Source organism: Sebastes fasciatus, chromosome 19 (genome assembly GCF_043250625.1).
Source record: "Sebastes fasciatus isolate fSebFas1 chromosome 19, fSebFas1.pri, whole genome shotgun sequence".
Classification (NCBI taxonomy): Eukaryota; Metazoa; Chordata; class Actinopteri; order Perciformes; family Sebastidae; genus Sebastes; species Sebastes fasciatus.
The window spans coordinates 5,061,230-5,088,997 of NC_133813.1; the positions used below are offsets into that span (position 1 = coordinate 5,061,230).

Below are 27,768 nucleotides of genomic sequence, written 5' to 3' on the forward strand. Positions count from 1 at the left end.
ATATGTTATGTTCTCGTACGGTCTGTTTCAGATACATTTTTATGATGCACCTGATAACTTAGAGCGCTTCTTCACGGGTGAGTGACCATAGCGGGATGAGACCAAATACAGTGGTTCATTACTCCACAAGCTAGTCATTAAGACCACTGAGAGGTGAAGTGAATGACATTGATTATCTCGTTACAATGGCACTTGGCAGTGAGGGGGGGGATATATTAGACAGCAAGTGAACATTTTGAACTTTGAACTTTGTGTTGGAAGCAGAAAAAATGGGCCAGCGTAAGGATGTGGGCGACTTTGACGAGGGCCAAATAGTGATGGTTAGACGACTGGGTCAGAGCATCTCCAGACCTGCAGCTCTTGTGGGATGTTCCCGGTCTGCAGTGGTCAGGACCTACCAAAACTGGTCCAAGGAAGGAAAACCGGTGAACCGGCGACAGGGTCAGACCCGAGGCTCATTGATGCACGGGTGCAATTTTGGAGTGTTATTTAGCCTCTTTCTCAAAGCAAGTATGAACATGATTGGTACCGATGGATTCCTTTGGTTTTCTAGTTTCATATAATGCCATTGTCACAAACTGAGCCCACTACAACCTCCGAAAGATCGAATAGCGGCCGAGCCCGACGGTGGGCTGTCAGATTTTTAAGAGGTTAATTAAAAATCGATAGTGTTTTGGAGAATCGATACAGTATCGCACAAGATAATGTCACGATACTCATGTGTATCGATGTTTTCTTACACCCTTAGTTTCCAAATCAAATGTGTGAGAGTTGCACATTGAACCCCAACGGGCTTCTAAACTAGTAGGAAGCATGCTTGTGTGTAGAGCTCAGAGAAACTTTCCTCCTTCAGCAGATGAATGTGAAACCAGCCTTCTAGTGCCACTCGGCGCTCACCTCATTCAGCACAGTGAAGGTCAAACATCCAGCCGAAGTAACACGAAGAAAACACACTTTTTGAGTGGAGGGGATTCAAACATCTCAATAGGATTTTTATTTTTCATTCTGTAATTTCCCACAGTATAATTGATTAAAATGAATACTTCCATGTCTGTTTTCCTCTATTGTATTACAGTAACAAGCCACATAACTACAGTGCTACTGTGTAATCACTACTGGTTCTTTGTGAGGCATCAAGGTTGAGGACAAATCACACGAGGAGTAAAGAGGAGCAAGCAACGCAACACAATGCCAGACCTTTTACTACGAAGCTTTCTTCATTCAGAGCATTCACATTTTCATACAGCCAAACACATTCAGCTTCCCCCGTGTGATGGGGTCTCATACAATTCTAAAAAGAACTGTATTTTCTAGCCAAACTAAATTTTAACATTTGTTCAGTCTTGTAAAAAGATGCACAAAAATAACAAGCTTCTCATCAGTGCTGTCAAAGTTACCACCATAATAACGGGTTAACGCAAATTCGTTTTATTCCTCTGATCTCAAGATATGTGAATGTAAATGGGTTCTATGGGTACCCACGAGTCTCCCCTTTACAGACATGCCCACTTTATGATAATCACATGCAGTTTGGATAGTCAAGTCATAGTCAAGTCAGCACACTGACACACTGACAGCTGTTGTTGCCTGTTGCGCTGCAGTTTGCCGTGTTATATGATTTGAGCATATTTTTTATGCTAAATGCAGTACCTGTGAGGGCTTCTGGACAATATTTGTCATTGTTTTGTGTTGTTAATTGATTTTTAATAATAAATATATACATACATTTGCATAAAGCAGCATATTTGCCCACTCCCATGTCGATAAGAGAATTAAATACTTGGCAAATCTCCCTTTAAGGTACATTTTGAACAGATACAAAATGTACGATTAAGTATTTTAATCAATTGACAGCCCTACTTATCATATATATTGCCACTGAAACGCAACGATAATTAATGAATTAATGAACAAATAAATAAATAAAGACTTATTAAATAAAGTTAACTTCAACCCTGTTTGAAATGTGGTTCTGAATAAACATGTCTGATGGTGTTTTGTCCCGTCACGCAGGAAAAGAACCGGTGTAATTGATAACATTAACGATGGCTCCGTTCCATTTCAGTGTGCCAATAAAGCATGGAAGTGAGCCAGCATGCACAATATAAGGGCCCTGGATCAGAACACCTTGGCCTCTCCACAGTGACATGACGATGATCTCTCTCTCTCTCTCTTTGCTCTTCATTCCTTTGCTTGTTAGTGCGTTTGTCTTGTGTGTTGTCGTTCCAGCCCCTTTAATATCATATAGAGACCTTCAGAGAGTTCACTTCTGTGAACCACCTGACTCGTCTAGTGATGAACCGCCAGCCGCCACAGCAGCTTCGCACTAGCTCGTCAGTCGTGAAGGCAGCCGCCTTGCTTGTTGTCAGATTGTCTATTGTTCATGTAGACTAATAATTTACAATTATTTCCATGGTTTGCCATGAAAAGTTTTAGAAAAAGTGTGTTTTTAAACAAGCTTACTGCATATAGAGTGTTCTACAGATAGATAGAGATCTTACAGTAGTTGTGCAGGTGATTAGATGTGCTGACCTTACTGTTCTCAAGCGTTTATTCTCATTTCAATGTGCTGAGCTTGTTAGAGAGCTCTGACTGTATTCGTAGCACTAGTGTTACAACTGAAGCTACAACAGCCCAGAATGACAGTTCATCCTGAGATATCGATCTTCACCTACAACCACAAATGTTTCTAATAAAAGAGTCCATGTTTCAAGACATGAGACAAGAGAAAAACAACATTTTAATAAGGCTACATTTCTGGTTGTATTTGAATTGCGTCTTATGGATATGATTTGTTACATACAGCTATGGCGATATAATAGGCCCTTATACAAAAAAACAGAGAATCCAAATATTCTATGATATAAAATCGCGCCAATCTCCACCCAACAGAAGCCCACTGTAAGTCACATAACTGTTTGTGTGTCTTGGAATAACTGATCTGAGAACTATTCTTTAGAGACTGTCCACCTCATTGGAGAAATGAAATGAGAGCAATGGTCATTTGTACAAATGCCTAAAACAAACTGCGTTTATGTCGACCTGACTAATGACCTAATTATTGAGAATAATGACTGTTCTCTCTCTCAGTAGCAAAAGAATAAGCAATACAAATGTTAATTTTCCTTAACTTAACCACACTCTTACGACGGGAGTAGTAGATCATAAAACACTCCAACCACTCATCTATGAACGCCAGTCTTTCAGTACAGACAAAACAGAACGATGTACACACATACAGTAGCCAGCTGCACACAGTTTTGCTACCGTATATGGTTTAGCTTGAATATTGTGCAGTGCTATATGTCTCCAATTCTCTGCTTAATGATATGATCTCAACTTTGTAAAAACTAGAGCTGAAGCAGTGAGCCACAGAGTACCCAAACACCAGGCCTCCTGCTACAACAAGACACCCGTCTCAGTCCATTACCACTTTAATCATGTGGAGCACATAATAAAAAAACATAATAAAATGCAGCTCTGATGCACCATTGTAAAGCAGATAAGCCATATTATGTCACAAGTGGTGGATAAGTGAACGAAGGAATGACAGACTGACATAAAGCAGGTGGAGAACAGATAGAAATAGGACAATGAAGAATCAAAAGACGCCTAAAATGATGGTAAACACATTCTGGTGTCCACTTGACAATTGGATGTGCTCATTTTGTACCCTGTATATAGACTATAAAAACTTGCTGACTCAGAAAACCAACATTGCACAGGTGCACACATGCCTGATAAACACTATATTTGCTGCATCTTACATTTGCTCGATGGAGGTAAACATCGTTCTGTAGCAGATACAAAGCGTTCAGTGAGCAAGGACCACAGAGCGAAACCATTTTGAAGAGACGAAGGAAGGTAAGAGACGTAAATTGATAGGAATTGGTGATGATATAGGATGGAAAGACCATAACGAAAAGATGCGGACAAATCAATATCACCTACAACCACAATTAGACCACATGAGATATCTTGGCCTCCATAGAGTACACTTGAGAGAATCACACACACAAAGTCCACAGCGTTAAGCACAGCAATTTATCTTCAATCATTGATTTAATTTAATGTAAGGCCTAACATAAAGAAAGCCTTAGCACTACTTTATATTTTTATTCTTTGCTGCTTTAGAACCACCAAGACGTTGTTTAAAATGTACATTTCTGTCATTCCCTCTTTCAGGCTTGAGCAGGCTTGCATAAAGGAGCTGGTTGTCATAATGTCGGTAGGTGAGAACAGTAAGGTAGACAGATTCTCCTGCCAGTTAACAAAACAGCGTTGTAATATAGTCGACATTTCCCAGTACGATGGACAATGGACATGCAAAAGAGACGGAAAAGACGGGTGGAAATAATATGAAACCGGGCGTAGACGTCAAAGCAGGGCTTCTCTCAACCTCAATGAAACCAGAGCTTCCGAATGTATTAGATTACATTATATTATAATATATTATAATATAATAATATATTATATTATATTATAAGCACGAGCAGCAAGTGACAATGTGGGAAATGATTAGAGCATTGGGCCATGAATAATGCTTCTGGAAGAAATACTATTTCATCTTGATGGGTATACTAGTCAGCATGATCACAGCGCCATCGCTTATACATGTATACGTGTTTGTGGAAAATGGCTGAAACTGAAGTAAAAAAACATTTACAATGTCATTTTTAAAGGGTTAGTTTGGGTGTTTCTCAGTGAGGTAGTGTGAGGTACTTATCCATAGTAGGTGTATTACTTACAGTAGATGACGGTCAACGCATCCCCAGCATGGAGAAACAGACAGGGGTACTGGCACCGGAGAAAAACTGACACTACTTCTCTTCACAACACCCAAACTATCACTTTAAGTCCGTCAAAATAAAAAAGGTCAGGGCCGTGGTACGGCTGCACAATTAATCAAATATTAATCGGGATCACAATTTTAGCTTCCAACAAATAAATGAGCACGATCCCGAGATATTGACGTTTAAAATGTGCGTTCTACTCAAAGGAAACCGCTGCATATCAAATCAAGTGCTTCCTAAACTAACAGCTAGCAACCAGCCAGTACGAGATGTTTTAGTTTCACTTTTGGGTATTGATATTATCTATATAACTAATGTGTTTATGATTAAATTAAGAGCATACAATTGTTAATCTAGCTCTTAATGTTGCTAATTTTGCTCTTAAAGTGCACCAGATTGAAGCATTTAACTTTAAAATGTAGCTAACAAAACAAGTAGGGTGAATGTTCATGTATTTTTTTTTATATTGCAATATATATAGCAGAAAAAAATATTGCAATATCAGTTTTTTCCAACATCGTGCAGCTCTAATTTGTACATTAGCACAGCATGGAAGTGAAAACAGTGCTCTGTTTATTTTAAAGTGAAAGTGCATTAAAAATATGTTGTTGCTAAAATCAATGAATAATCGTGATAAATAATCGTGGTATCAATATTGATCAAAATAATCGTGATTAGCATTTTGGCCATGATTGTGCAGCCCTAGGCCATGGTCCATCCTCAGGGGAGCATGAAATGTGTTTAGATGTGTTGCTCCAAACCGAAGTGTTGGAAAGAGACCAATGGACTAGTAGAGCTATCTCCAGGCTCGGCAGACAGGCGTGATCTTTCAATTGACAAAAATAAATATCTTCCTTGTCAATAGTTGTTTTTTTGGTATTAAATTGAACCCTCTCCTTTGTACTCTTCTCTGTGTTACAGAGTGCTAAATCAAGAATGAGTGCCCTAAGCCCTTCTGGTGCGTCAGTTGTGAGTCATAGAAAAGCAATCAGCAGCAGCAGGTACACAAATAAACTACTACAGATGATTTTAAAATTGGTATGGAGAAGATTCTTTAGCAGGTATCTATCAGAACGTAATGTAAGTCTGCACAATGCGGACTGGCACATGCACCAAAGGAACATACTGTACGTAGAGCAGTAATAGTGTGTTTGAAGAGCTTGGTAAATGATATCTAGGGCTATTGATTAAATTTAGGCCCTTCACATTACATTATGGACTCTACCCCCATCGAGGGGAAATGCTAAGAGTGAACAGAATCCCTCCGAGATGGGTCATGACATCATTGGTTTATGTTCTGTCTTGGGAGTGTTCTCCATTAGCCCTGAAAAACAAACCTGCAGTAGCTGTAGGTTATCATACACCTTGTAGGTCAGCAGAGAGGGAGCTGAATGTCAGCGCTATATTCCCTCTGTATGTGAGGGCTACTGCAAACACTGTATTCAACAGACAACAAAGACATAAAACAGACCAAGCCCCCACAAAGAAGAATGAGCACACATATCCGTGCACGTACACTGACAGACGGTGTACTTAATGCTCAGAAAGATGGTGTATTCTGTAATCTTTTGCAAAGGTCAAGAGCCTGCTGGGGTCTGTTTTACATTCAGCTGTCCTGTATGGAGTGAAATTGATTTCAAAAGAGTCATAAATATGTATTACGTGTTCTAAAAATGAAAACTTTACAAATGTGTACTACGATTTACGGGTAATATTTGGTATTCACAAAAACATGTTCCAATCTACACACAAATACTAAGCAATTTGAACACATGTAAAACAGTTTAAACAAATACGCACATCACAACCTGAATAAATATAATTTTTACAGACTTCACAGATCTGATCATTATCGCCTTCGAAAAGCTTCCTGTGCATACAAGTGTCTAAAAAAATATGTGTGACATTTTCTTGTTTTAATTTACAGATTGTTAAATGTGTGCACACAGATCAGATTAGAGTCGTGTGTGGAGCATGCTGCGTTTAAGTGCTAGTGGAAATCTGGGAAATTTGGGCTTTCGGTGAAATCGTGTGTAAGTTGAAAGTGGGAAAGACGTTTTTCTAAATAGACAGAATATCTCGGCACCCCTCGATTACAACACATACATTTAACTATATACTCAATACAGTAGCCTATAAATGTATATATATGGTTTAAAAAGGCTACTGCTACTAGGTGGTGGACTTAGATATAATATACATTAGGGCTGTCAAAGTTCAAATTAATTTTAACAGCACTAATTTCTTTAACGCATTAATGCAACTAGCACTTTTTAGGTTGTAGCGGGCTCAGTTTTAAAGCTAGAGTGAAGATACTGGCGTCAGATTAGTGTATTAAACTAGAAAAAACCTAAGGAATCCATTGGTACCAACCATGTCATACTAGCTTGTGAGGGAGGAGGTAAAATAACGTTCCAAACTTGTGCTAAGTTTTGTCGAGGAAAAACTTTCATGGCCATTTTCAAAGGGGTCCCTTGACCTCTGACCTCAAGATATGTGAATGTAAATGGGTTCTATAGGTACCCACGAGTTTGCCATGTTATCTCCCTAGAAGGTACATTTTGAACAGATAAAAAATGTGTCATTAATTTGCGATTAACTATGGATAATCATGTGATTAAATATTCGAATCGCTTGACAGCCCTAATATACATACATAGATACCGCATTGGCTGCTTCATTCCGTTGCATTGCCCAATACGTCAACGTCGCCGCCATATTGGAGAGGGCAAGACTGGCCTGTAAACAAATAAGTGAACAGGGGAGCTGCTGTTTTTCTGGATAAAAAGTATTCTAACGTTTACATTACTCAACCGATTCCAATGACTCCTTTTTATATTCATTGTTTATGATCTACGTGGAGTAGAAAAAGAAAAGTTTTGTCTCCAGGTAATTAGAATCTTGATAGTTAGACTATAATACATCAATCATGACATCAGTTTACTGTCAAACATTTTACTGTAACGTGAACAAAAACAAAGAAAGTTTTCAACATGTAAGAGTATGTGTTCTTTATTTGTACTTTATATTTAGTGTTTGATTGTCGGCATTCATCGGCTGAGACCAGGGCGGCCCTGTGTTATCGACTGACTATGGATCAGGACCACTCCAGCCTGTATGCTATTAGGAGAGCGAGCAGTTCAGGCTCCTGCCCTGCCGTTCCTTAATTGGTCCCCTCAGAAGCCGGGGCGCACACAAACTTCACAATCACACTGGACGATTGTACTGAAGAGAAAAGAGAATCCCTGCGTGCGAGCCGCTTGGCATCGATTACCTCACTCTATCATTTCAGTTTCTTCACCACATTTTTTCATCTCATTTCTTTTCACCTACAGATTACAATCAGCTGGGGTCGTCTTTGAGTAAACGATACAAGTCGAGATAAAGAGGAGTCGACCGAGGAGAAAATGCCTGGAACAAATGGGAGATGACTCAGGACTGCCTACTGGGTAATTGGGTTTTATCCTCTCATTTTATCAGGCCTTGTTTTGGATTACAGCTATACAACACACACACACACACACACACACACGGAGAAGGATACCTCGACATTAGCGGATCTCAAGATAACTGATTAGGAGAGGGAGAATGAGACCGGTGCTGCAGTCTAATTATGATACTCCACAGAAGAAAAGCTGGACCATTTTCTGCAGAAAAATGCAAAAGGCTCTTCACTCTAACCACATCTGGTATCGAGGTATTGGACACAGTCAGTAAACACGACGCACACAAAAATGTCAACACGAGATGCCGCGGCACAATAGCTCGTCTTTTCTATTTCCACATTCTAATTCACGGCATGGTCATTTCAACCTGACATTTCAATTTTCAGACGCTTCTACAATTCAGTGCATTGAATATGGATGTTGTCAGTACATGTGTACGCGCTGGATGGAGACCACGACAGGATGACAACTGTCATCCAGCAGAAATACTGTAGATATCTCACTCTCTAATACGCTGTGTTTCACACCTATTTCTATTCTTTAGTGGGACTTTTTACAAAAGTAATTCATGGCAAACTTCATCACTCAGCATAAAAGGTTTGTTGAATACACAGGCACTTTATTGGAGCAGCTAGATCACTAGGTTCAATATGGACAGGACAGGAAATGTTAACTCTTTCATTCAATTAATACTAGGGCTGTCAAAGTTAACGCAATAATAAATCTCCCCTTTACAGACATGCCCACTTTATGATAATCAAATGCAGTTTGGGGCAAGTCATAGTCAAGTCAGCACACTGACAGCTGTTGTTGCCTGTTGGGCTGCAGTTTGTTATGATTTGAGCATATTGTTTTATGCTAAATGCAGTACCTGTGAGGGTTTCTGGACAATATCTGTCATTGTTTTGTGTTGTTAATTGATTTCCAATAATAAATATATACATACATTTGCATAAAACAAGTATATTTCCCTCTTCTCATGTTGATAAGAGTATTAAATACTTGACAAATCTCCCTTTAAGGTTCATTTTGAACAAATAAAAATAGTGTTATTATTTTGCAATTAATCACAATTATCTATGGATAATAAATATTTCAATCGATTAACAGCATTTTTCTATAACTTGTTCCAGTAACATCTTGAAAACCTACCATTTCTTAAAAAACTCAAAATTATCAATAAAAGGTGCAGTATGTAGGATTTGGCAGCATCTAGTGGTGAGGTTGCAGATTGCAACCAACTGAAACTTCCCAAGTGTGTAGACAATGCAAAAACACGAATGGCCCTCTCTAGAGCCAGCGTTTGGTTTGTCCGTTCTGGGCTACTGTAGAAACACGGCGGTTAGCTCCGTGAAGAGGACCCGCTCGTTATGTAGTTATAAACGGCTCATTCTAAGCCAAAGAAAACAACAATCCTTATTTCCAGGTGATAATACATTTAAGAAAACATACTTATTAATTTGATACTCCATTCATTAGATCCCCCCAAACGCTACACACTGTTCCTTTAAGATATTCAGTACTGTAATTGCATCTCACTTTCGACGTACAGGAAATGTATTTATTCCTTCAGCTTGTCAACAATCACTGCAGTTTGAATATAGAACCAGCGTGATGTCTGTCCAACACTAAGCTATGTCGTTCAGAATAAACTACACGCCCCACGTTGATTGCAATAAAGGAACATATCACCCAGTGCGACAGTATGGCTATTTTAATGCTTTTTTAATAGTCTCTGGATGACAGTGGAGCTCTGTAGCTCGGAGGCATACAGTAAGCCCTTCATACTGGGGCTACACAGAAATACTTATTAGGATAAATTCATTGTTGGTTTTGGTGTATTCAGAGAAATTGTTGATAGTAAAAAGATAGCCCAGCTTTAATTCCTAAATTAAACATACGTGTATACAGGAGCTCTGCTGTAGCAGCATCTATCATCAGCTGTGAGCTTGAGTTGGTCCAAACCAGCTAAGATGAAATGAAGCAGAAATAGGCAAAGCTATTTATCGATTCTGCCGTCTGTGAGGTGAAACAAAAGTAGTCTTTAAATGAATGTAGCCACATCGATGCACAGAATAGATGTTATCTATCTTAATGACAAAGGGGAGTCCTTGGCTGAAGGGGAACCTCATCAAAGTTACACATGCAGAACCTCGCAGTGGCGCTCGGAGAGCAGACGGAAACACACAACCCAACGTATGGATAAACCTTTAAATTCAACCGTTCAAGTCATTAACCGGTGTCAATATGCAAAAAAGGGAAAGGAATTCAACACAGCCCCGGCAAGAACGTACATAAAATGGGACATTTTGTTATATCACATTTTGTTTTAAAATGCTTAATTCATTCTCATTTAAATGTAAATCAGTAGCACAAAAGAGAATTTTCTGTTTCTCATTCAAATTCATATTAAGCAAATGCGACCGACCAGCAGGCAAAGACTGCAGGAGGTTGTGCAGATACAAATACACCAAGACGATTGTGGACAAAAGCAATATGCAATGAGTCACACTAGTTTTTGTCCCCAATCATTTAGAATAGGTGCAAATGAAAAAGGAAAATGTGGCGATTCTTCAGGAATAAAAATTGGTATGAAAACAATAAAAAGCAGAAGAAGCAGTAAGAAAGGGACTTCTGTTTGCAGATAGAAGGCTTAAAAGAACAAACACACTTGTGTTATGAACCCTGGTCTGGGTTAGTGGTCAGGGTTGAGGGCTGGAGTCGTGAGCGTTACAAAGAAACTCTGCAGTTCTGGCTTAAGAAAGACATTTTACCACTGAGCAGGCCAGGAGGAAAAGAAAGAGCTGGTACTGGCACAGTGATGGCCGAGGAAGGGAAGGACAGCCGAGCAGTGTTGGCTGATCAAAGCTTTAAGGGTCTAACAGGGATGGAGGACGGCCTGCAAAGGGGACAATACAGCGGTCGATCTGCTCAGACTGTTTAGAGGTAAAGACGCTTGCCTTTTTCAAATAAATCCTGCTATTCACTGCCAAATCAAAACAAAAAGGAGACAGCAAAGGTAAACAGTTAGTGTCCTCTAAACACAGGTGTGCCTTTTGTCCCATGGAGTTTACTCTCAAGGTTTTCTACCCTAAACCACTCTTCTTACCAAAGCTCTCTCCAAAGAAAAATTGCAGCTTTAACCCTGTAAAGCCCACAGTTGCAAAATTACATACACTAATTTTGGGTAACGACAACATTTACATAGTCAATGGGTCCTATTGTTCATTCTTGCAATGCTTAATGTGTTTATACTAGGGCTGTCAAAGTGAACGCAAATCATTTTAACGCCACTAATTTCTTTAATCCATTAACACAATTGATCTTTCGGAGGTTGTTGAGCGCTCAGTTTTAAAGCTAGAGTGAAGATAGTGGTATCATATGGAACTAGAAAACCTAAGGAATCCATTGGTACCAACCATGCCATACTAGCTTGTCGCAAAAGACGCTCCAAACTTAGGTTACATTTTGGCGAAGAAAAACTGGCATGATCATTTTCTCAGGGGGACCTTTGACCTCTGACCTCAAGATATTCAGATAAAAAAGGGTTCTATGGGTACCCACGAGTCTCCCCTTTACAGTCATGCCCACTTTATGATAATCACATGCAGTTTGGGGCAAGTCATAGTCAAGTCAGCACACTGACACACTGACAGCTGTTGTTGCCTGTTGGGCTGCAGTTTGCCATGTTATGATTTGAGTATATTGTTTTATGGTAAATGCAGTACCTGTGAGGTTTTCTGGACAATATTTGTCATTGTTTTGTGTTGTAAATTGATTTTTAATAATAAATATATACATACATTTGCATAAATCAGCATATTTTCCCACTCCCATGTTGATAAGAGTATTAAACACTTGACAAATCTCACTTTAAGGTACATTTTGAACAAATAAAACAATTAACTATGGATAATCATGTGATTAAATCACCATTGAATGTTTTAATCGATTGACAGCCCTAGTTTTTACCAAAGCTCTTTCCTAAAACTGCAAATTTAAAGCCTACAGTCTGGGGAAATCCCATATTCTAGACATGACGGTGGCGGTGTGCATGGTCAGTGGAATAAATTAATATAAATATGTTCCGATCCAGTGAATTAAGAATGTTATTTAATTACGAGGTGGATGATTAACATGCATTTAATATTCAGGTTTACTCATATGCTTATTTCAGCTTCATTAACCTCTGTGTGTATTAATTAAATGTGTAAAATGTATTTTTTTTAGAAAAACATGACGATAAACTTGACATCCTGATGACATACAGTGCTGAAGGTGTTGCTGACTTGCAAACAGTTTCTACTGCTTCCCATCCACATTGTCTTTAATCCTACGTAGAGGTTTTGATCATAATCTTTCTTCTCTTGCAGGATGATTTTGACTGGAAGCTAGGCAAAAAACTTCAAATTATTTGCAGTCCATTTTTGTCTTTGAATCCTTGTTTTGTTTTTTTACAGACTCATGAAATCTGGATTAAAGGAAAATGCATTAGTTTTTAATATGCCGGTAGTCTGTTCAATGTGATTAAAAAATTCAACTCTGAGTTTAATGTGTTTTATAGCTTCTTCTCAGAGACGGTGCTTCTGAATCGTCCCTCTTTGTCTGCAGGGCTGAGCGTTTCTCCACAAAAACACAGGAGGCATCTTCAAAGACCAATCGAATTCAACCTTTGTTTTACTTTATGAATGACGGAGCTTTGTTGGTTTTACTACACGCAGCCACACGACTACAGAGAGGTATTATGTAGACTTCATATACACCGAGAGGGACTCTTAAACCCCATCCTGCAGTTCTGACACTCACAAAAGCACCAAATAGCCATTGAGAACAGACAGGGCTGCATGAAATATGGCCAGGCGTAGTGCTTTTCTGCAGCTCGGGATGACATCTTATTTTTTTTATTTTTTTTAGTAAAAAGGGAGAGTGAGAGCAAACGTCGCTTGAATTCACAAAAGGATGTCTAGATATAAGGAATGTGGACGAGCAGTTATACCCGACCATTAACCAACAGTGCTGCGTTCATGAGACAGAAACAGGACGAAGACTAGAGCCACAGCTTTAAATGGGATCACATTTACCACCAAACCTTACTGGCCTCAAACCATTACAGATGGACAATGTCAGAGCTAACATGGTTGATGACTCCAGCAGCCATGACAGCATGTGTTTCATGAAGTATAGATAGAGTATAGGGTATAAGGGCTTTATTGGTTCTGAAGCACACTAACAAGGAAATCAATCACATGTTCGCCTGTATGGATTTCTTACAATTCTCAAAATTGATGTGTTTCCAGTAAGTTTCACATCAATAATGTCACTACAGTCTATGTTGAAGTCTCCATTGTAAGACAATTAGGGCTGTCGATCGATCCATAGATAGTCACGATGAATAGAAAATTAATAACACATTTTTGTATCCATTCAAAATGTACCTTAAAGGGAGATTTGTCAAGTATTTAATACTCTTATCAACATGGGAGTGGGCAGATATGCTTGCTTTATGCAAATGTGTGTATATATTTATTATTGGAAATCAATTAACAACACAAAACAATGACAGATATTGTCCAGAAACCCTCACAGGTACTGCATTTAGCATAAAACAATATACTCAAATCATAACATGGCAAACTGCAGCCCAACAGGCAACAACAGCTGTCAGTGTGTCAGGGTGCTGACTTGACTATGACTTGCCCCAAACTGCATGTGATTATCATAAAGTGGGCATGTCTGTAAAGGGGAGACTCGTGGGTACCCATAAAACTAATTTTCATTCACATATCTGGAGGTCAGAGGTCAAGGGACACCTTTGAAAATGGTCATGACAGTTTTTCCTCGCCAAAATTTAGTGCAAGTTTGGAGCGTTATTTAAACTCCTTTGCAACAAGCTGGTATGACATGGTTGGTACCGATGGATTCCTGAGTTTTTTTAGTTGCATATGTTGCCAGTATCTTGAAAAAATGAAAAAATGAAAAAAATTGCAAGTTGCGTTAATGCATTAAAGAAATTAGTGGCGTTTAAACAAATTTGTATTAACACGTTTTTATGGCGTTAACTTTGACAGCCCTAAAGACAACGTAAAAAAACACCTAAACATTGATTCTGGCTGATGTCTAAATGTTTTCTTTTTGATTTACTTTCATCATATTTTTCTCACTCGACACTAAAACTGGTGCATGAACATGAACAACGCCTCTGTATGTCAAAACACCGTAGCACACACACATACACACACACACACACACATAAACAAACACTGAACCCTTACTTTAATCCAGAAGTCATTAAATATGCATTTGCTTTTGATTACTCTTGAAATTAATTCATCAGGGAGAACAGTGACAGGTGCTCGCTGTTACTGACAAACTGCTGTGGCAGTCACTGATAACATGAGATGCTTAAGTATTCTGCACTGTAACCCTCCTATCCGTCTCTCCCTCTCTCTCTCTCTCCTTCTGCTTCAAACATCCCCTGCTCCCTCGTTCTGCCTCTCTGAGCTCCACGCTCCCTTCTCCTTCAGTCAGGTGAGGTGAGAAATGATACCAGAACCAAAACATTCGTCATAGCAACAATCCACTGAAGCTAAATTACATTGAAAGGGATTGCAAAGGGAGGAGTGGACAACAAGAAAGGATGAGGGGACGGGGCATTTATGGAATAAAAGCGCTTCGGAGGGAACAAAAGTGCTACCCATCGGTACAAAGTGGGAGATGGGGAGAGAGACAGTGTTTGACATTGAAGTGAACGGTGCATGGTGTGAATCTTGCCTTTGTGGCAATGCCCTTGAGTTAGCCAGTGAGGCATTGAATGGTGTATTGTGGATGGGCAGTTATCTCCAAGGCTTCCCTTTCAGTGTTATTAGAAAAACACATGACAGCATTGCTAGCTCTTATCGAACAGAAAGCTTCAAGGCTGAGAGGCAAATCTGCAGGAGGCGACTCAAATGGCAACATTTGACACCCTGTCATTCTCTCGGCATTTTGGGCAGATCAGATACCGCAGTACCACTTTATAGTGCATGTGAACATTCAGTACGCATGCAACATGTATAAATCATGCTGAATGATGAAAGTATAATCACTATATAGTATGGTACTATGAATATGTGATGGAGATGCTCCGGGTTGATTCCAGGAATTGGTATCAAGGCCGATGTGGGTATGTTTTAAATCAATCTGTGGTTTAAATAAACCAGATTAAATCATTCATCCCTGTACTGCACCATCCAAAACAGCCTGATAGTATTGCAAAGCTCTGCAGTGTAAGCAGCATTTCATTGTATATGCCAGTTAAAATTAGAATGCGCCTTTGTGAAAAATTATTTTCGAGTTCTGACAACCATATTTCAAAATGCACAGATTCACTACACTTACTGTACAGTGTAGTGATTAGCTAATCTATTAATTATGGCTGTCAACGTTAACGCGATAATAACACGTTATCGCAAATGTGTTTTAACGCCACTAATTTCTTTAAAGCATCAACACAACTTGCAAGGAGGAGGAAGGAGGAAAAATAACACTCCAAACTTACGCAAAATTTTGGCGAGGATAAACTGGCATGACCATTTTCCTAAAGGGGTCCCTTGACCTCTGACCTCCAGATATGTGAATGAAAATGGGTTCTATGGGTACCCACGAGTCTCCCCTTTACAGACATGCCCACTTTATGATAATCACATGCAGTTTTGGGCAAGTCATAGTCAAGTCAGCACACTGACACACTGACAGCTGTTGTTGCCTGTTGGGCTGCAGTAAATACTTGACGAATCTCCTCTTAAGGTACATTTTGAACGGATTAAAAATGTGCGGTTAACTTGCAATTAACTATTTTAATCGATTGACAGCCGTAGTTTTAATCAGTCATGTTGGCTTAAATGAACCCGATCAAATCATTCATCACTGTACTCTACTGTCCACCACAGCCTGCTAGTATTGCAAAGCTTTATAGTGTACAGTAAGCATTTCACTGCTTAGTATGTCAGAGAAAATTAGAATGTGCCTTTGTGAAAAATTATTTGTGCAGTTCTGACAACCATATTTCAAAATGCACAGATTCGCCAATCTATTAATGTTTTAGTGTAGAAAACATTCAGGTAGCAGCTTCTCATTTTTAGCCGCCGCTGACCGTCGCTATCACTAAAGAGGGAAATCACTAAAATGACAAATGTCGCTGGCAGCAGGTCGGCCAAAGGTCATTTACGAGGGAAGAACCTCACAACCTCCACTCTGTAGCACCACTGTACAATTGCGGGTGTACTGCGTGCTTTTGTACTTCCAATAACTCCCAACAGAGTGATACATCTTCTCTAGCAAAAGCTGCTCACATGTCAATTTCAGGAGTCAGATATTCTCAATGTTAGCATTTTGAACCTTCAGTATTCGGATCCAGTAGCTTGTGAATAAAATAAGGTGTGCCACATTTAGAAGTCTACAGCTGTATTTTTAATGTGCCACATAGATATTTAATTACATATCTTTTATTCAATATTAAAACCATACTGATTCCAAACAATATAATGCAAGAAATAAATTACTATCTAATAATAATAATAATGTAATAAAAAGAAGCCTACAACACAACAAAGACCAAACTTGATTGCAAAGCGGAGAGAGAGCCTCCAGTGATCTATACACATAACCACAATGGAATTGAGCAGAAATATGAAGTCACATCAACAGATATATAATGAAAGCATTGTTTTTTTATTGGAGCAAACAAAGGGATTCTGTTCCAATCAATCCTACCTCTCGTGGGAATACCACGTACAAAAGCTCGTCTATTGACCACATTCCAACGTCTCGATATCCCAAAGACAAAAAACAATAGCCGTTTGATTACCACTGAAGCTCTGTCCAACACAGACTCATCACACTTCATCAGCGTAATAATGGGTATGTTTACTCCCAAGAATCATATCATTTCCCCCATATTTGATTTTGTGGCTTCAATGTAAACAATGTTCCCTACTCTTGTTTGGCTGCCGGTGAGCTTAGATCCCTCTGAATGTGCAGAAGCGATGATGGGAGAGGGGGCGGGGGGTTGGTGAGTTGGATAGAGAAATGGGTTCCTTCTGAATAATGCAATAGCGAAACTGGGCAATATGACCACCATGCGATCTCCTACAGAATAGAAACAACTGTGGATACCAGCCCATCTGTGCTCGTGAATTCAACTCATGTGAAGTGTCAGTTAAATCAAAGCTGGAGCTTGAGAAAGAGTCTGGCAGTCATTTTTTTGGGATAAATAAAACATGGCAGAGATGACTCCATTGCCCTTTATCTCACTCTCTCTCTCTCTTTCTGTTTCTATCCTGAGTTTTTCCACTTGCGCCACGCTCGAGCCAGGATGCGTTTTTTACAGCAGGAGGTACGACGGGCCTCGGCCACTACGGGCCTGTCAAATGTGATTTAATTTAAAGCAAAATTAATGTTCCTAAATTTAAATTGTGTATTGTGCCAGCATTTTGCAGTGCTGCTGTGTTGTGTTGATCTATTCATGACATTCCGGTTGCAGGAAGGTTAAAGTGGCGGATATCCTGCCTAACCTACTGTAGCATGATCAGAAGGTCAGTCAGACGTCTGTCATCGGCTTAGCGTGAGGATAGAGAGTGGTGGCGTGCTCCGGGCTGACCACTTAGACAGCTCAACAGTGTTGTCATGTCAGTGTCACAGCACAGGGGTACATTTATTGATTTCACCCCGATAACCTTATAAAGTCCATTAGGACCTAACTGATGTTTTCAAGCAAGTACTCTATCCAATTAGTTTATACCATTCACACATCCCGTTTTAAAAAGAAGGCTGGCATTTTTCTATATATGTGGACAAATAAATAAAGACCAAAACCAGCAATGTGTCCGTCTTTCAGTGCACCAACTTTCCAACCCTGCCTTTGTCACTCAGCCTCAGCTCAACCCATCGATCGTTAGTCACTTTTCAAGCAAAAATGCAAAACATTCATTTGATCCAGCTTCTAAATTGTGAGGACTTTGTCTTATGTGATAGTATTAATTGAATATCTTTATGTTTTAGAGTCTTGGTTGGGCAAAAACAAGAAATTTTATATCATCACGTTGAGTTTTAGGAAATTGTGATTAGGGCTGAGCAATGATGATGATATGTATCGTCAAAACGCTATACAAATGTCTATCGTCTACTGATTAGACTGTTATCAGGCTATTAAATGGTCGTTATCAGTCACTATAAGCCCCATAGATGTGGGTCAGTAGGGGCCTACTACACCCACTAGTAGGTTTTATCATCTATTCACGTGGTAGATCACCGAAAGAAGGTATAAAAGAACACGACAGTGACCTCTAGAGAACGTAGTAATTATAACAGGAGCAGAAGCAGAAGTCAGGCGCTGTAGTATAGACAGTGTGAAACTCCATAAGAGGTGGAGGCTTTCACCCAGGAGACCGGAGTTTGCATCCGGTGTGAAACCAGCAGTGTGTCTTTGTGTTCATAATTATTTCATCCCAAAACGTGGTGTTTTGTGTTGTTGTTTTTTGCCTAAACCTAAAGAAGTTGTAGATGTATTGCCTAAACCTAAAGAAGCCTTTTTGGTTGTGTTCAAAACGAGACGTTTCATTTCAGTTTTACGTGTTGCTTTTAAGTTTCACTTTCACTTTTACAAAATAGTAGGCTTAGTAGGCCCCTACTGACCCATATATATGGTGCTTATAGCGACTGATAACGCCTAATTAATGGTCTGATGAACAGTCGAATCGGGTGCAGCAGTTATATTTATTTTGCTCAAGTTCTTAAAATGAGAAAATACTCAGTACTTATCATTTGTCAAGTATTTAATTCACACGGGAGTATACAAAAATAGGCTGGTGGTTATTATCATATAGACTATTTATTTATTGAATTACCAGAAAACATGCTATATCGTAATATATATTATTATCGAGATACTAAATGACCTATATCATTATAGAAGATTTTGGCCGTATTGCCCAGCCCTAATTGTGATGATATCTAATAAATCCAAACGATTAATTGAGAAAACAATCTGCAAATGAATTGATAATCAAAGTTTGTTGCAGTCATACTCTTCTAAACATTATGCTTCATGTTTTTGTGACATTTTTGGTACAAGCTCTCCATTTTTACCATTGAACTTAAATCCACTTATGAAATGTGAAATTATTTTGAGGTTGGCTTCAGGTGAAATGTGACAATTGAGCATTTTCTGAAATTCATGAAAAGCTCTTTTTCCAACATGAATGACCTGCAAAGAAACTCATTTACAGGAAGTCAAGGAGAAACGCCTACGAACTAAGCCACGGTCCTTCAACACAGATGACTCAAATTGTGTAGCTACACTCACATGTGACACTCTACATAAATATAAACATGTCCAAGCTGTGGTGCTCAGCGTTTCACTGCCAACACGGCTTCTCCACTGATCCCACTGCTAATAACACGCCTCTGTCATGTTCATTTTCATTGCTGCTGCTCAACATTTCGTCATCCCCGTGCGTCTCTCCTCCCTGAATCCACCTGTGGGCTTGGATTCCAGGTTTCTCCTCTGGGGGTGAGTTTGTTCTCGTCACTTGGTGTTCTCTCAGCGTGCTAAGCTTTAAATCGTATGCTTGCAGGTGAGTGATAGGCTCCCGTCCTCGCAAGACACCAAGAATAAATTTGGATTACTGAATTATAACCTGGCTCCTAATTGAGAAATAAATTTACATCAGTAGGGGAGTTTATATGTGGATAGAGAACTTAATTCTTATTTCAACCATGCTCCATAACTTAGCTTTGCTTTTACATCATTTACTTTTTGAGGAGTCTGCCTTTTCCATTCCATCTCATTTCATTTCAGCATAAAGTATTTGACTGTTGACATCCGTATTATTGCACAACATAAATATTTATTCCACAGCCTGGCAGAGAGCCATCGCAGACGCCACTTTATAACCTGGCAGATGTAGAACAACATATACCTCTGCAGCTTATGAAAACTGCATTTTGCACGCACAGGCACACTTTGCTTTCATGCACAAACATTATGTTTTTCCTGCCAAGCATAGGTCACTCCTTTCAGCCATCATGCATCGTTTTTACATGGAAATGAAGCCACTGAGGAAAACGCTGCTCATGTACTGTACAGGCAGCTCTGAAAAGGTTATATTTAACGCCTTTCAGACTAACTTTAAATGACGAAAAAAAAACTCCTGATCTCTACATGCAAAGTTGCCCTGAAGATACATATGCATAATCTAATATTTATGCTATGCTAATTTCAAAGTTGAAGCTAATTTCCAAACTTGGAATGCAAAAATGAAAACCTTGGGGCTAGTTGACTAATTGACTTGCAAATGCATCTTTGTTTCGCTGCCATGTGAGCTGAAATGGATGTCAATAGGTCAGGACAGACTCAGCAAGACGAAAGAGGAAAGGTTGCATGATGATGCATTCACTGACCAAATGGAAACATGTATATATAATATCTCAGTCTTCTCTCAGGTTTACGTCACCAATTTATGCATTACAACCACTACGAAAGACAACTGCTAGTTGAGTATCTAGAGCAGGGGTCTCAAACTCGCGGCCCGCGGGCCAATTGCGGCCCGCAAGACGATATTTTGTGGCCCCCACCTTGATATGAAAGTTTAATGTTAGTGCGGCCCGCAAATTTATTTATTTTTTATAAAGTTTTTTATAAAGTTTTTTTTGGGGGCATTTTTTCATTTTTATTGACAGGACAGTGGATAGAGTCTTGGAAAGGGGGGAGAGAGAGAGTGGATGCGGAAAGGGCCACAGGCCGGATTCGAACCCGGGCCGCCGCGGTCAGGACCAAGTCTTGTTACATGGGCGCCCGCTCTACCAACTGAGCTAACCAGGCGCCCTCAGCCCGCGAGTTTTATGTGAATGGCAGTTTGCCGTGGAAGGTCCCTTTGTTGCGCGAGCCCGAGCTGAACGAACCTACCAATCACAGTGGGGTATATGGCTCCCGGGGACGGGCAATCGGCCGGGCTTGATGCAAGCAGAGAAACATTTCACAACAACTGTGGCGGCGCCCGTGTAACATCGCATAAACTCGATTAAAGCTTGATTTATACTTCTGCGTGTAATCGACGCCGTAGCCTGACGTGCACCTCTCCAGAAATGTAACTACACGTCGCGGCGACGCAGACCGCAACAGCTGTGATTGGTCCAGTCTCTCAGCGATGCTGAGCGGCCAGGACCAAGTTCTACTTCTCTCTGCCTCCATCTTTTCAATGTTTGTTCACACAAATCCACTCAGATATATTTTCTCTTTTCGGCGTTGCAGTAATGTCAGTAAAAGTTCTGTGGTTCAACAGTTATTAGCTCCAACTCCGCTCAGTTTCTGTTTGTAGTACAAGAAGAAGAAGGAAACTCATAGAGACGCCGCCGCCAACTAGCGGTTTGGTGGTGTAATTGCAGAGCAACACAAACACAGCAGGCACAACTTTATTGCGGAGTGACACCAAGTGGAATGAATATATATCTTGTCACACAGCCCCAATCATGTCTTTTTCAAAGCCTGCAGTGAAGAGAAAGGTTGGTGACGAGCACAGACAATTTCAGGAAAAGTGGGAGACGCAATAGAGGCCATGTTCAGAAGAACCGTTCATGTTCTTCAATGTTCCATTAATGTTCAGGACAGTTCATGTTCAGAAGAACCCATTCAAGTTAAAGAACTGTTAATAATGACGTTTGAGAAGATTGTTGTTTTTTTTAACAAAGCTTTTTTTGTGGAATACCTGATGCGGCCCAGCCTCACCCAGACTCTGCCTCCAGCGGCCCCCAGGTAAATTGAGTTTGAGACCACTGATCTAGAGCATGTACTGTATGCCCACTGGATCTTTTATCACTATGACATGTTTGCACACGCCTGGGGAATTAAAAGCATCCACAACATTCAAAGCAACTACAAGTTTAAGAAGACAACACAGCCCTCAAGAAATTATCTCCAAGCTTGGGAGTACTATACTGAATTTGCATGAAACAATAGGCTACAGAAGTGAGCAAAATAGGGCACACAGGCAGCTACCATCTTCTCCAATTCTACTGATATTTGGTCATCAGGACAACCTCTAATGAACAGTCAACAGATGTTGGATTTAGCAGCTAAAAAAGGAAATAAAATGTCACAAAAATGAATTGTCAATCATTGCAGACAACCTTTCAATGAACCAGATCATATGGTTAATGAGACCCAACATGTTTTGGCTTAAGCAGCTAAAAAAAGGAAATAAAATGTCACAAAAATGAATTGCTGGCACACAGTGGGCTCTGGTTAAGATATGGAATGATATGATCTGTCTTTCCATTCCAGTTGAAACGTGGTGAAAGGGCAGCAGTGATTATGATAATATCTACTCCTATCTGGACAAAACCTGCTCGCAGAACTGATTTAGAATTTCCAATGAGCTTCATCACATCACATCACATCAGTGCGTAAAAAGAAACTTGACTCCGTTTTAACCCTTTAAAAACACAAATATTCCCCCCAAAAAGGAAGCACATTACTGCTTCACAGCCAGAGCAGCGTGGTGCATTGCAAATACAAACTTCTATGTCATAATGCAAGCTGCAAGGAGAATGTCTTACTTTGCTCACACAGTCACACACACATGCATCACTTTTCAGAAGCCAAACACACTAAAAGCACAGCTCCACTGCACACTGCACTTTTCTACTCATCTCCTCACAGTGTGTGTGTGTCGTGCTCACCTCTCGCTAACGTGGCCGGCACCTGCGAACCGAGGAGCACGAGGATGCCCAAACTCAGGTAGCATCCTCCAGAGAGCTGTCCCATCATCACTGCTCTGTGTGGAGGCTCCAGGGGCTCCGGGGGCGCAGCAGGACTCTTGTCTCCGGCTCCGGCATTAGTCGTCTGCTGGCTGCTCCTCTTCCCCACGCGGTAGTACCAGGACAACCTGGTCCAGGTGTTGGGTGTTGGAGGTGTTAGTGTCCGCCAGGAGAGACGTGGAGCTCGGGGTATCGCAGTGCGGAAGGAGGGAGGGAGAGATGGAGAGAAAGAGGTGCGGAGCTTGGAGCAGTCCGCTCTCTGCTGCGAGAGAGGGGAATAATTAGGGAGAGCGCGCGAGAGCCCGACTGCTTCGGGTTTTCGGAGAGAGAGAGAGAGAGAGAGGAAGAGGAGAGAGGAGAGAGAGGAAGAAGAGGAGAGAGAGAGGAAGAGGAGAGAGGAGGAAGAGGAAGAGGGAGGAAGAGGAGAGAGAGAGAGGAAGATTTATTTACTCCTCTACTTCATGGGTTCTTTTGTTTGTTTGTTTGTTTGTTTTTTGTTTTTTGTTTTTTATATTTATCCTTTGATATTGCAATATATTGTTATTAATTGTTTTTTTATTTGTTTGTTTGTTTTATTGACGCAACAAACATTAATTATTTCTTTATTGTTTTCTTACATTTACATGCATGTTCTTTTTAAATATCTATATCTAGATATAGAGGAGAGACGAAGAGGAGGGAGAGGAAGAGGAGAGAGATGAGGAGAGAGAGAGAGGAAGAGGAGAGAGAGAGAGAGAGAGAGGAAGAGAGAGAGAAGGAGAGAGAGAGGAAGAGGAGAGAGAGAGGAAGAGAGAGAGAGAGGAAGAGGAGAGAGAGCGAGAGAGGAAGAGGAGAGAGAGAGCGAGGAAGAGGAGAAATGAGAGAGAGAGCGAGGAAGAGGAGAGAGAAGGAGAGAGAGAGGAAGAGGAGAGAGAGAGGAAGAGAGCGAGAGAGGAAGAGGAGAGAGCGAGAGAGGAAGAGGAGAGAGAGAGAGAGGAAGAGGAGAGAGAGAGAGAGGAAGAGGAGGAGAGAGGGATAGAGAAAGGAAGAGGAGAGAGGAAGAGAGAGAGAGAGGGATGAAGAGTAGAGAGAGAGAGAGAGAGAGAGAGAGAGAGAGAGGAAGAGAGGAAGAGAGAGAGAGAGGGAGGAAGAGGAGAGAGGAGAGAGAGAGAGAGAGAGAGGAAGAGAGAGAGGGAGGAAGAGGAGAGAGGAGAGAGAAAGAGGAGAGAGGAAGAGGAGAGAGAGGGATGAAGAGTAGAGAGAGAGAGAGAGAGAGAGAGAGAGGAAGAGAGGAAGAGAGAGAGAGAGGGAGGAAGAGGAGAGAGAGAGAGAGAGAGAGAGAGAGAGGAAGAGAGAGAGGGAGGAAGAGGAGAGAGGAGAGAGGAAGAGGAGAGAGGAGAGAGAGAGAGAGAGAGAGAGAGGGAGGAAGAGAGAGAGGGAGGAAGAGGAGAGTGTGTGCGTCTTTCAATTATCTCTCCTCTTTTTCTTCTTCATATTTGCAGCTCCACCTACAGCCTGTTCTCTGGACAGATATGTGCTCGTTGTAATCTCCACCGTTGCCTTGGAGCTCGTGCCAGTGGCGTTGTCTGGAATATTGCATGTTTACTAATTAATGCCTGTATATGTTCAGCCAATGAGCATATGGCCTCTGATTGGTGTCCAATTACCAATTAAGTAGGAAGCTCAGTTAAATCAGCCTACTTCCTCCCAAACGTCTCTTTTTAAATGATCTAATTCATCTATAGTGTTTGTATTGGAGTGCAGTGGTGGAGGACATATTTAGATCATTTTCTTAAAGTAAAATTACATGTAAACTAAATAAGTATTTAAAGTATACTTTTTCAGAGAAGACTTTCAGAGTGTTATATTATTGAATATATCACATAAGAATATAAGCAGCCTTATAATTATGTATAGGCAGAGGAAGAAGATCCTTTACCAAAATAAAAGTAGCACTACCACCAAAAAATCCTTCATTTCAAGTAAAAGTCTTGAATTTTAAAGTACATAATTAGCAACATTTACTCAAAGTTAGGGCTGCAACTAATACTTATTTTCATTAATCTGTCTATTATTTTCTTGATTAATCGATTATTTGTTTGGTCTACAAAATGTCAGAAAACAGTGAAAAATGTTGATCAGTGTTTCCCAAAGCTCAAGATGACGTCCTCAAATGTCTTGTTTTGTCCACAACTCAAAGATATTCAGTTCACTGTAAAGAAAACAGAAAGCATTCAAATTTAAGTAGCTGGAATCAGAGAATTTTGACTTTCTTTTTCTTAAAAACAATTAAATTGGCTTCCGTCACGTTCTGTATTGTTTTATATTATTGGCATTTTAATGTGGCAGTTGGCTGAGGTGAAGCTCTTATTTTATATATTTGGTTTTATTACCCTCATCATTGGTGTCACAGTTGGTAAATTCAGGCAACAGAAGGAGGAGGACTCAAATACAGACAAACGCACACAAGATACAAGGAAATGTACTGGAGGCAATGGTCAGGAACAGGCTTACAAGATGAGGTGGGAGTCCAACAGATCCAAGAGGGAGCAATTGGTGAACAGGTGGCTGAATGCAAACTGGCACTGACAGGGGAGAAAGGGCTGGTTGAAGTACTGATGGGGTGATTGGGGAAATGAGACACAGGTGAGCAGGTGGATGTATAGGAGTCAGGTGGAAAAGTCTGAGGCCCTCTGGTGGACAGGTAGATAATAGCAATGACTGCAAGGCATCATAGAAATGCATGAGCCTGGGGAAGTGGACTGAAAGTGGGGACAGAGAGGCAGAGGTTGTGAAAGTAGGCTTTTTAAAATCTGAATTTGTAAAGATGTCAAATAAATGTAGCGGAGTAAAAAGTACAACATTCCCCTCTGAAAAGTTAAATTTAAATACTCAAGTACCTCAGCAGGGCACTCAAACACAGTCATATGTGTTACCCTCCGCCTCTGTGCTGTGGTTGCTTAGTTGAATCATAATGCATGATATTTTAGAAACTGTTTTGAAAGAATATTTTTTATCTGACCACATTAGTTGTTTGACCACAAACACACACTCTTTATGTGCCTGAAAATCAATTGGCTGCTTGTAAATTAGAATAGACAATGGTGCAGATTAATTTAGGACTATGTATTTGATTTGTGTCCTTTTTTGTATTTTTTTTGTATGTTATGATTTTGTAGATATTTTTATTTATTTATTTATTTATTTATTTATTTATTTATTCATTTATTTATTTATTTATTTATTTATATATTAATATTATTTTGCATATAGGAGTTATTTGATTTGATAACCAAAATGTGACAATGTTCATGTAAAAAACTCCATAAAATATTACAAAAGAAAACAACACATTTAAAACACAAGGATAATGAAATATACTAAAAGCCAATAACTAAACACATAAAAAACAAAAACAAAACAACTAAAATTTAATAAAACATAAATAAAATCACTGAAAAGCAATTCTAAAAATGTGTGTTTTCAAAAGTGATTTAAAATACGCGACAGAGTTTGCAGCCCTGATCTCCTCGGGCAGGTCGTTCCATAGTCTCGGTGCCGAGGTGCTGGACTGTAACATGCTATAGGTGCTATAAAGTAACATTAAATGTAAAGACTCCAGTAAAGCATCTCAAAATTGTCCATATACTTGAGCTGCTGTTCTCACTCACTATGAGAATATAGCGACGAGGCTCTCTTTTTTATCAACTGCTATTGAAATATATTGAGATAACATGGCCTTCCAATAATGTAAAAAAGTTTTTAAGTATCCACAGAATCATTTCACGCTTGCTTATCAGCACTAAATGTTAGGATGAACCGTACCATTCAGAATGTGTGTCTATTCGTTTTTTATGTAAATCACTGCAGTTTGACCTTCTCTGACATAATTACCCTATTGACCAGCAATTCAGTGGTTCATTTGCTGCAGTTCTTGCCAGGGGTCATCCAGCCAGACAAGGTTAACTGCTTGATAATATTTCTAAAGGGAGCCATAAACTGCGCATTAAATATTTTGGACGGCCTTAAGGCTATTGAGCAACCAGACGGACCGTGAACAACAGCAAGACGCTGCAAAAGCTCTTCTTTATTGTATGTCTTCTTTATTATTTTGGAAACATCAATGACACATTTACTTGCTAGTTCACAGAAAACTCTAACCCTTCCATATCTTCAACTGATGGATTACTACCTGAGATGACTGGAGTACGTAGCAGGATTTGTGACAGCAGAAAAACAACTCTTCTTTAATGTTTGTGTGTGATATGAAACAACGGGCTGTTGATTGACAATGAAATAAAACTAACTAAATACCCCTTGGCTGCTAAATAGTGTCTCATACTGTGCTATATTGTCCCTAAAATGCTCAGGGAAGTGTTCAACTGCTCCATTGTGGGAAATAATGTTAGTGTAGGGCGACTAAAACGGCAGCTTTTGTCTAAAACTAATCAACCCACGGGACCAGAAAACATTGGCTGTGGAATATGGCCGTTCCAGTATAGTTCAGGTAAGTGTCACTGCAATCCAAAACAATAAAAAGCTCATCACATAAATAAATAAAGAAACCAATAAATACCGTTTTTCCGTGGAGACAAGATAAAAGCGTATTTGCTCTAAAGCTGCCAGGTAGAAACAGTCCTACTTTACTGTGGTGGCTTTTTGTTATTTTAAAATCCAGACTTCTTCATTATGTAAAAACAATGTCTTTGGTTTACCTAGTCACAATTTAATGCAGGAGTGGAGGGTTATCTTGGGCT

General features: G+C 39.9%; 1 protein-coding gene across 7 annotated transcripts in view; it reads right to left on the minus strand.

Annotated features, from left to right (window-relative positions):
- Positions 1-25,618, minus strand: part of LOC141757314 (netrin receptor UNC5D-like) — a 211,930-nt gene extending 186,312 nt beyond the window's left edge. For 5 of the 7 annotated variants that reach the window (XR_012591619.1, XM_074617729.1, XM_074617730.1 and 2 more), the window contains exons 1-2: positions 25,526-25,589; positions 22,955-23,341 (exon numbers count right to left, since the gene is read on the minus strand). Coding sequence is in view for 6 of the 7 variants with exons in the window: in XM_074617729.1 (XP_074473830.1) it covers positions 22,955-23,042 (88 nt within the window). In the remaining variant the exon portion in view is untranslated. Of the gene's footprint in view, positions 1-22,954; positions 23,342-25,525 lie in introns of all 7 variants that reach the window. The other 2 variants (XM_074617728.1, XM_074617727.1) reach the window with 2 other exon arrangements.
- Positions 25,619-27,768: the final 2,150 nt, after the last annotated feature.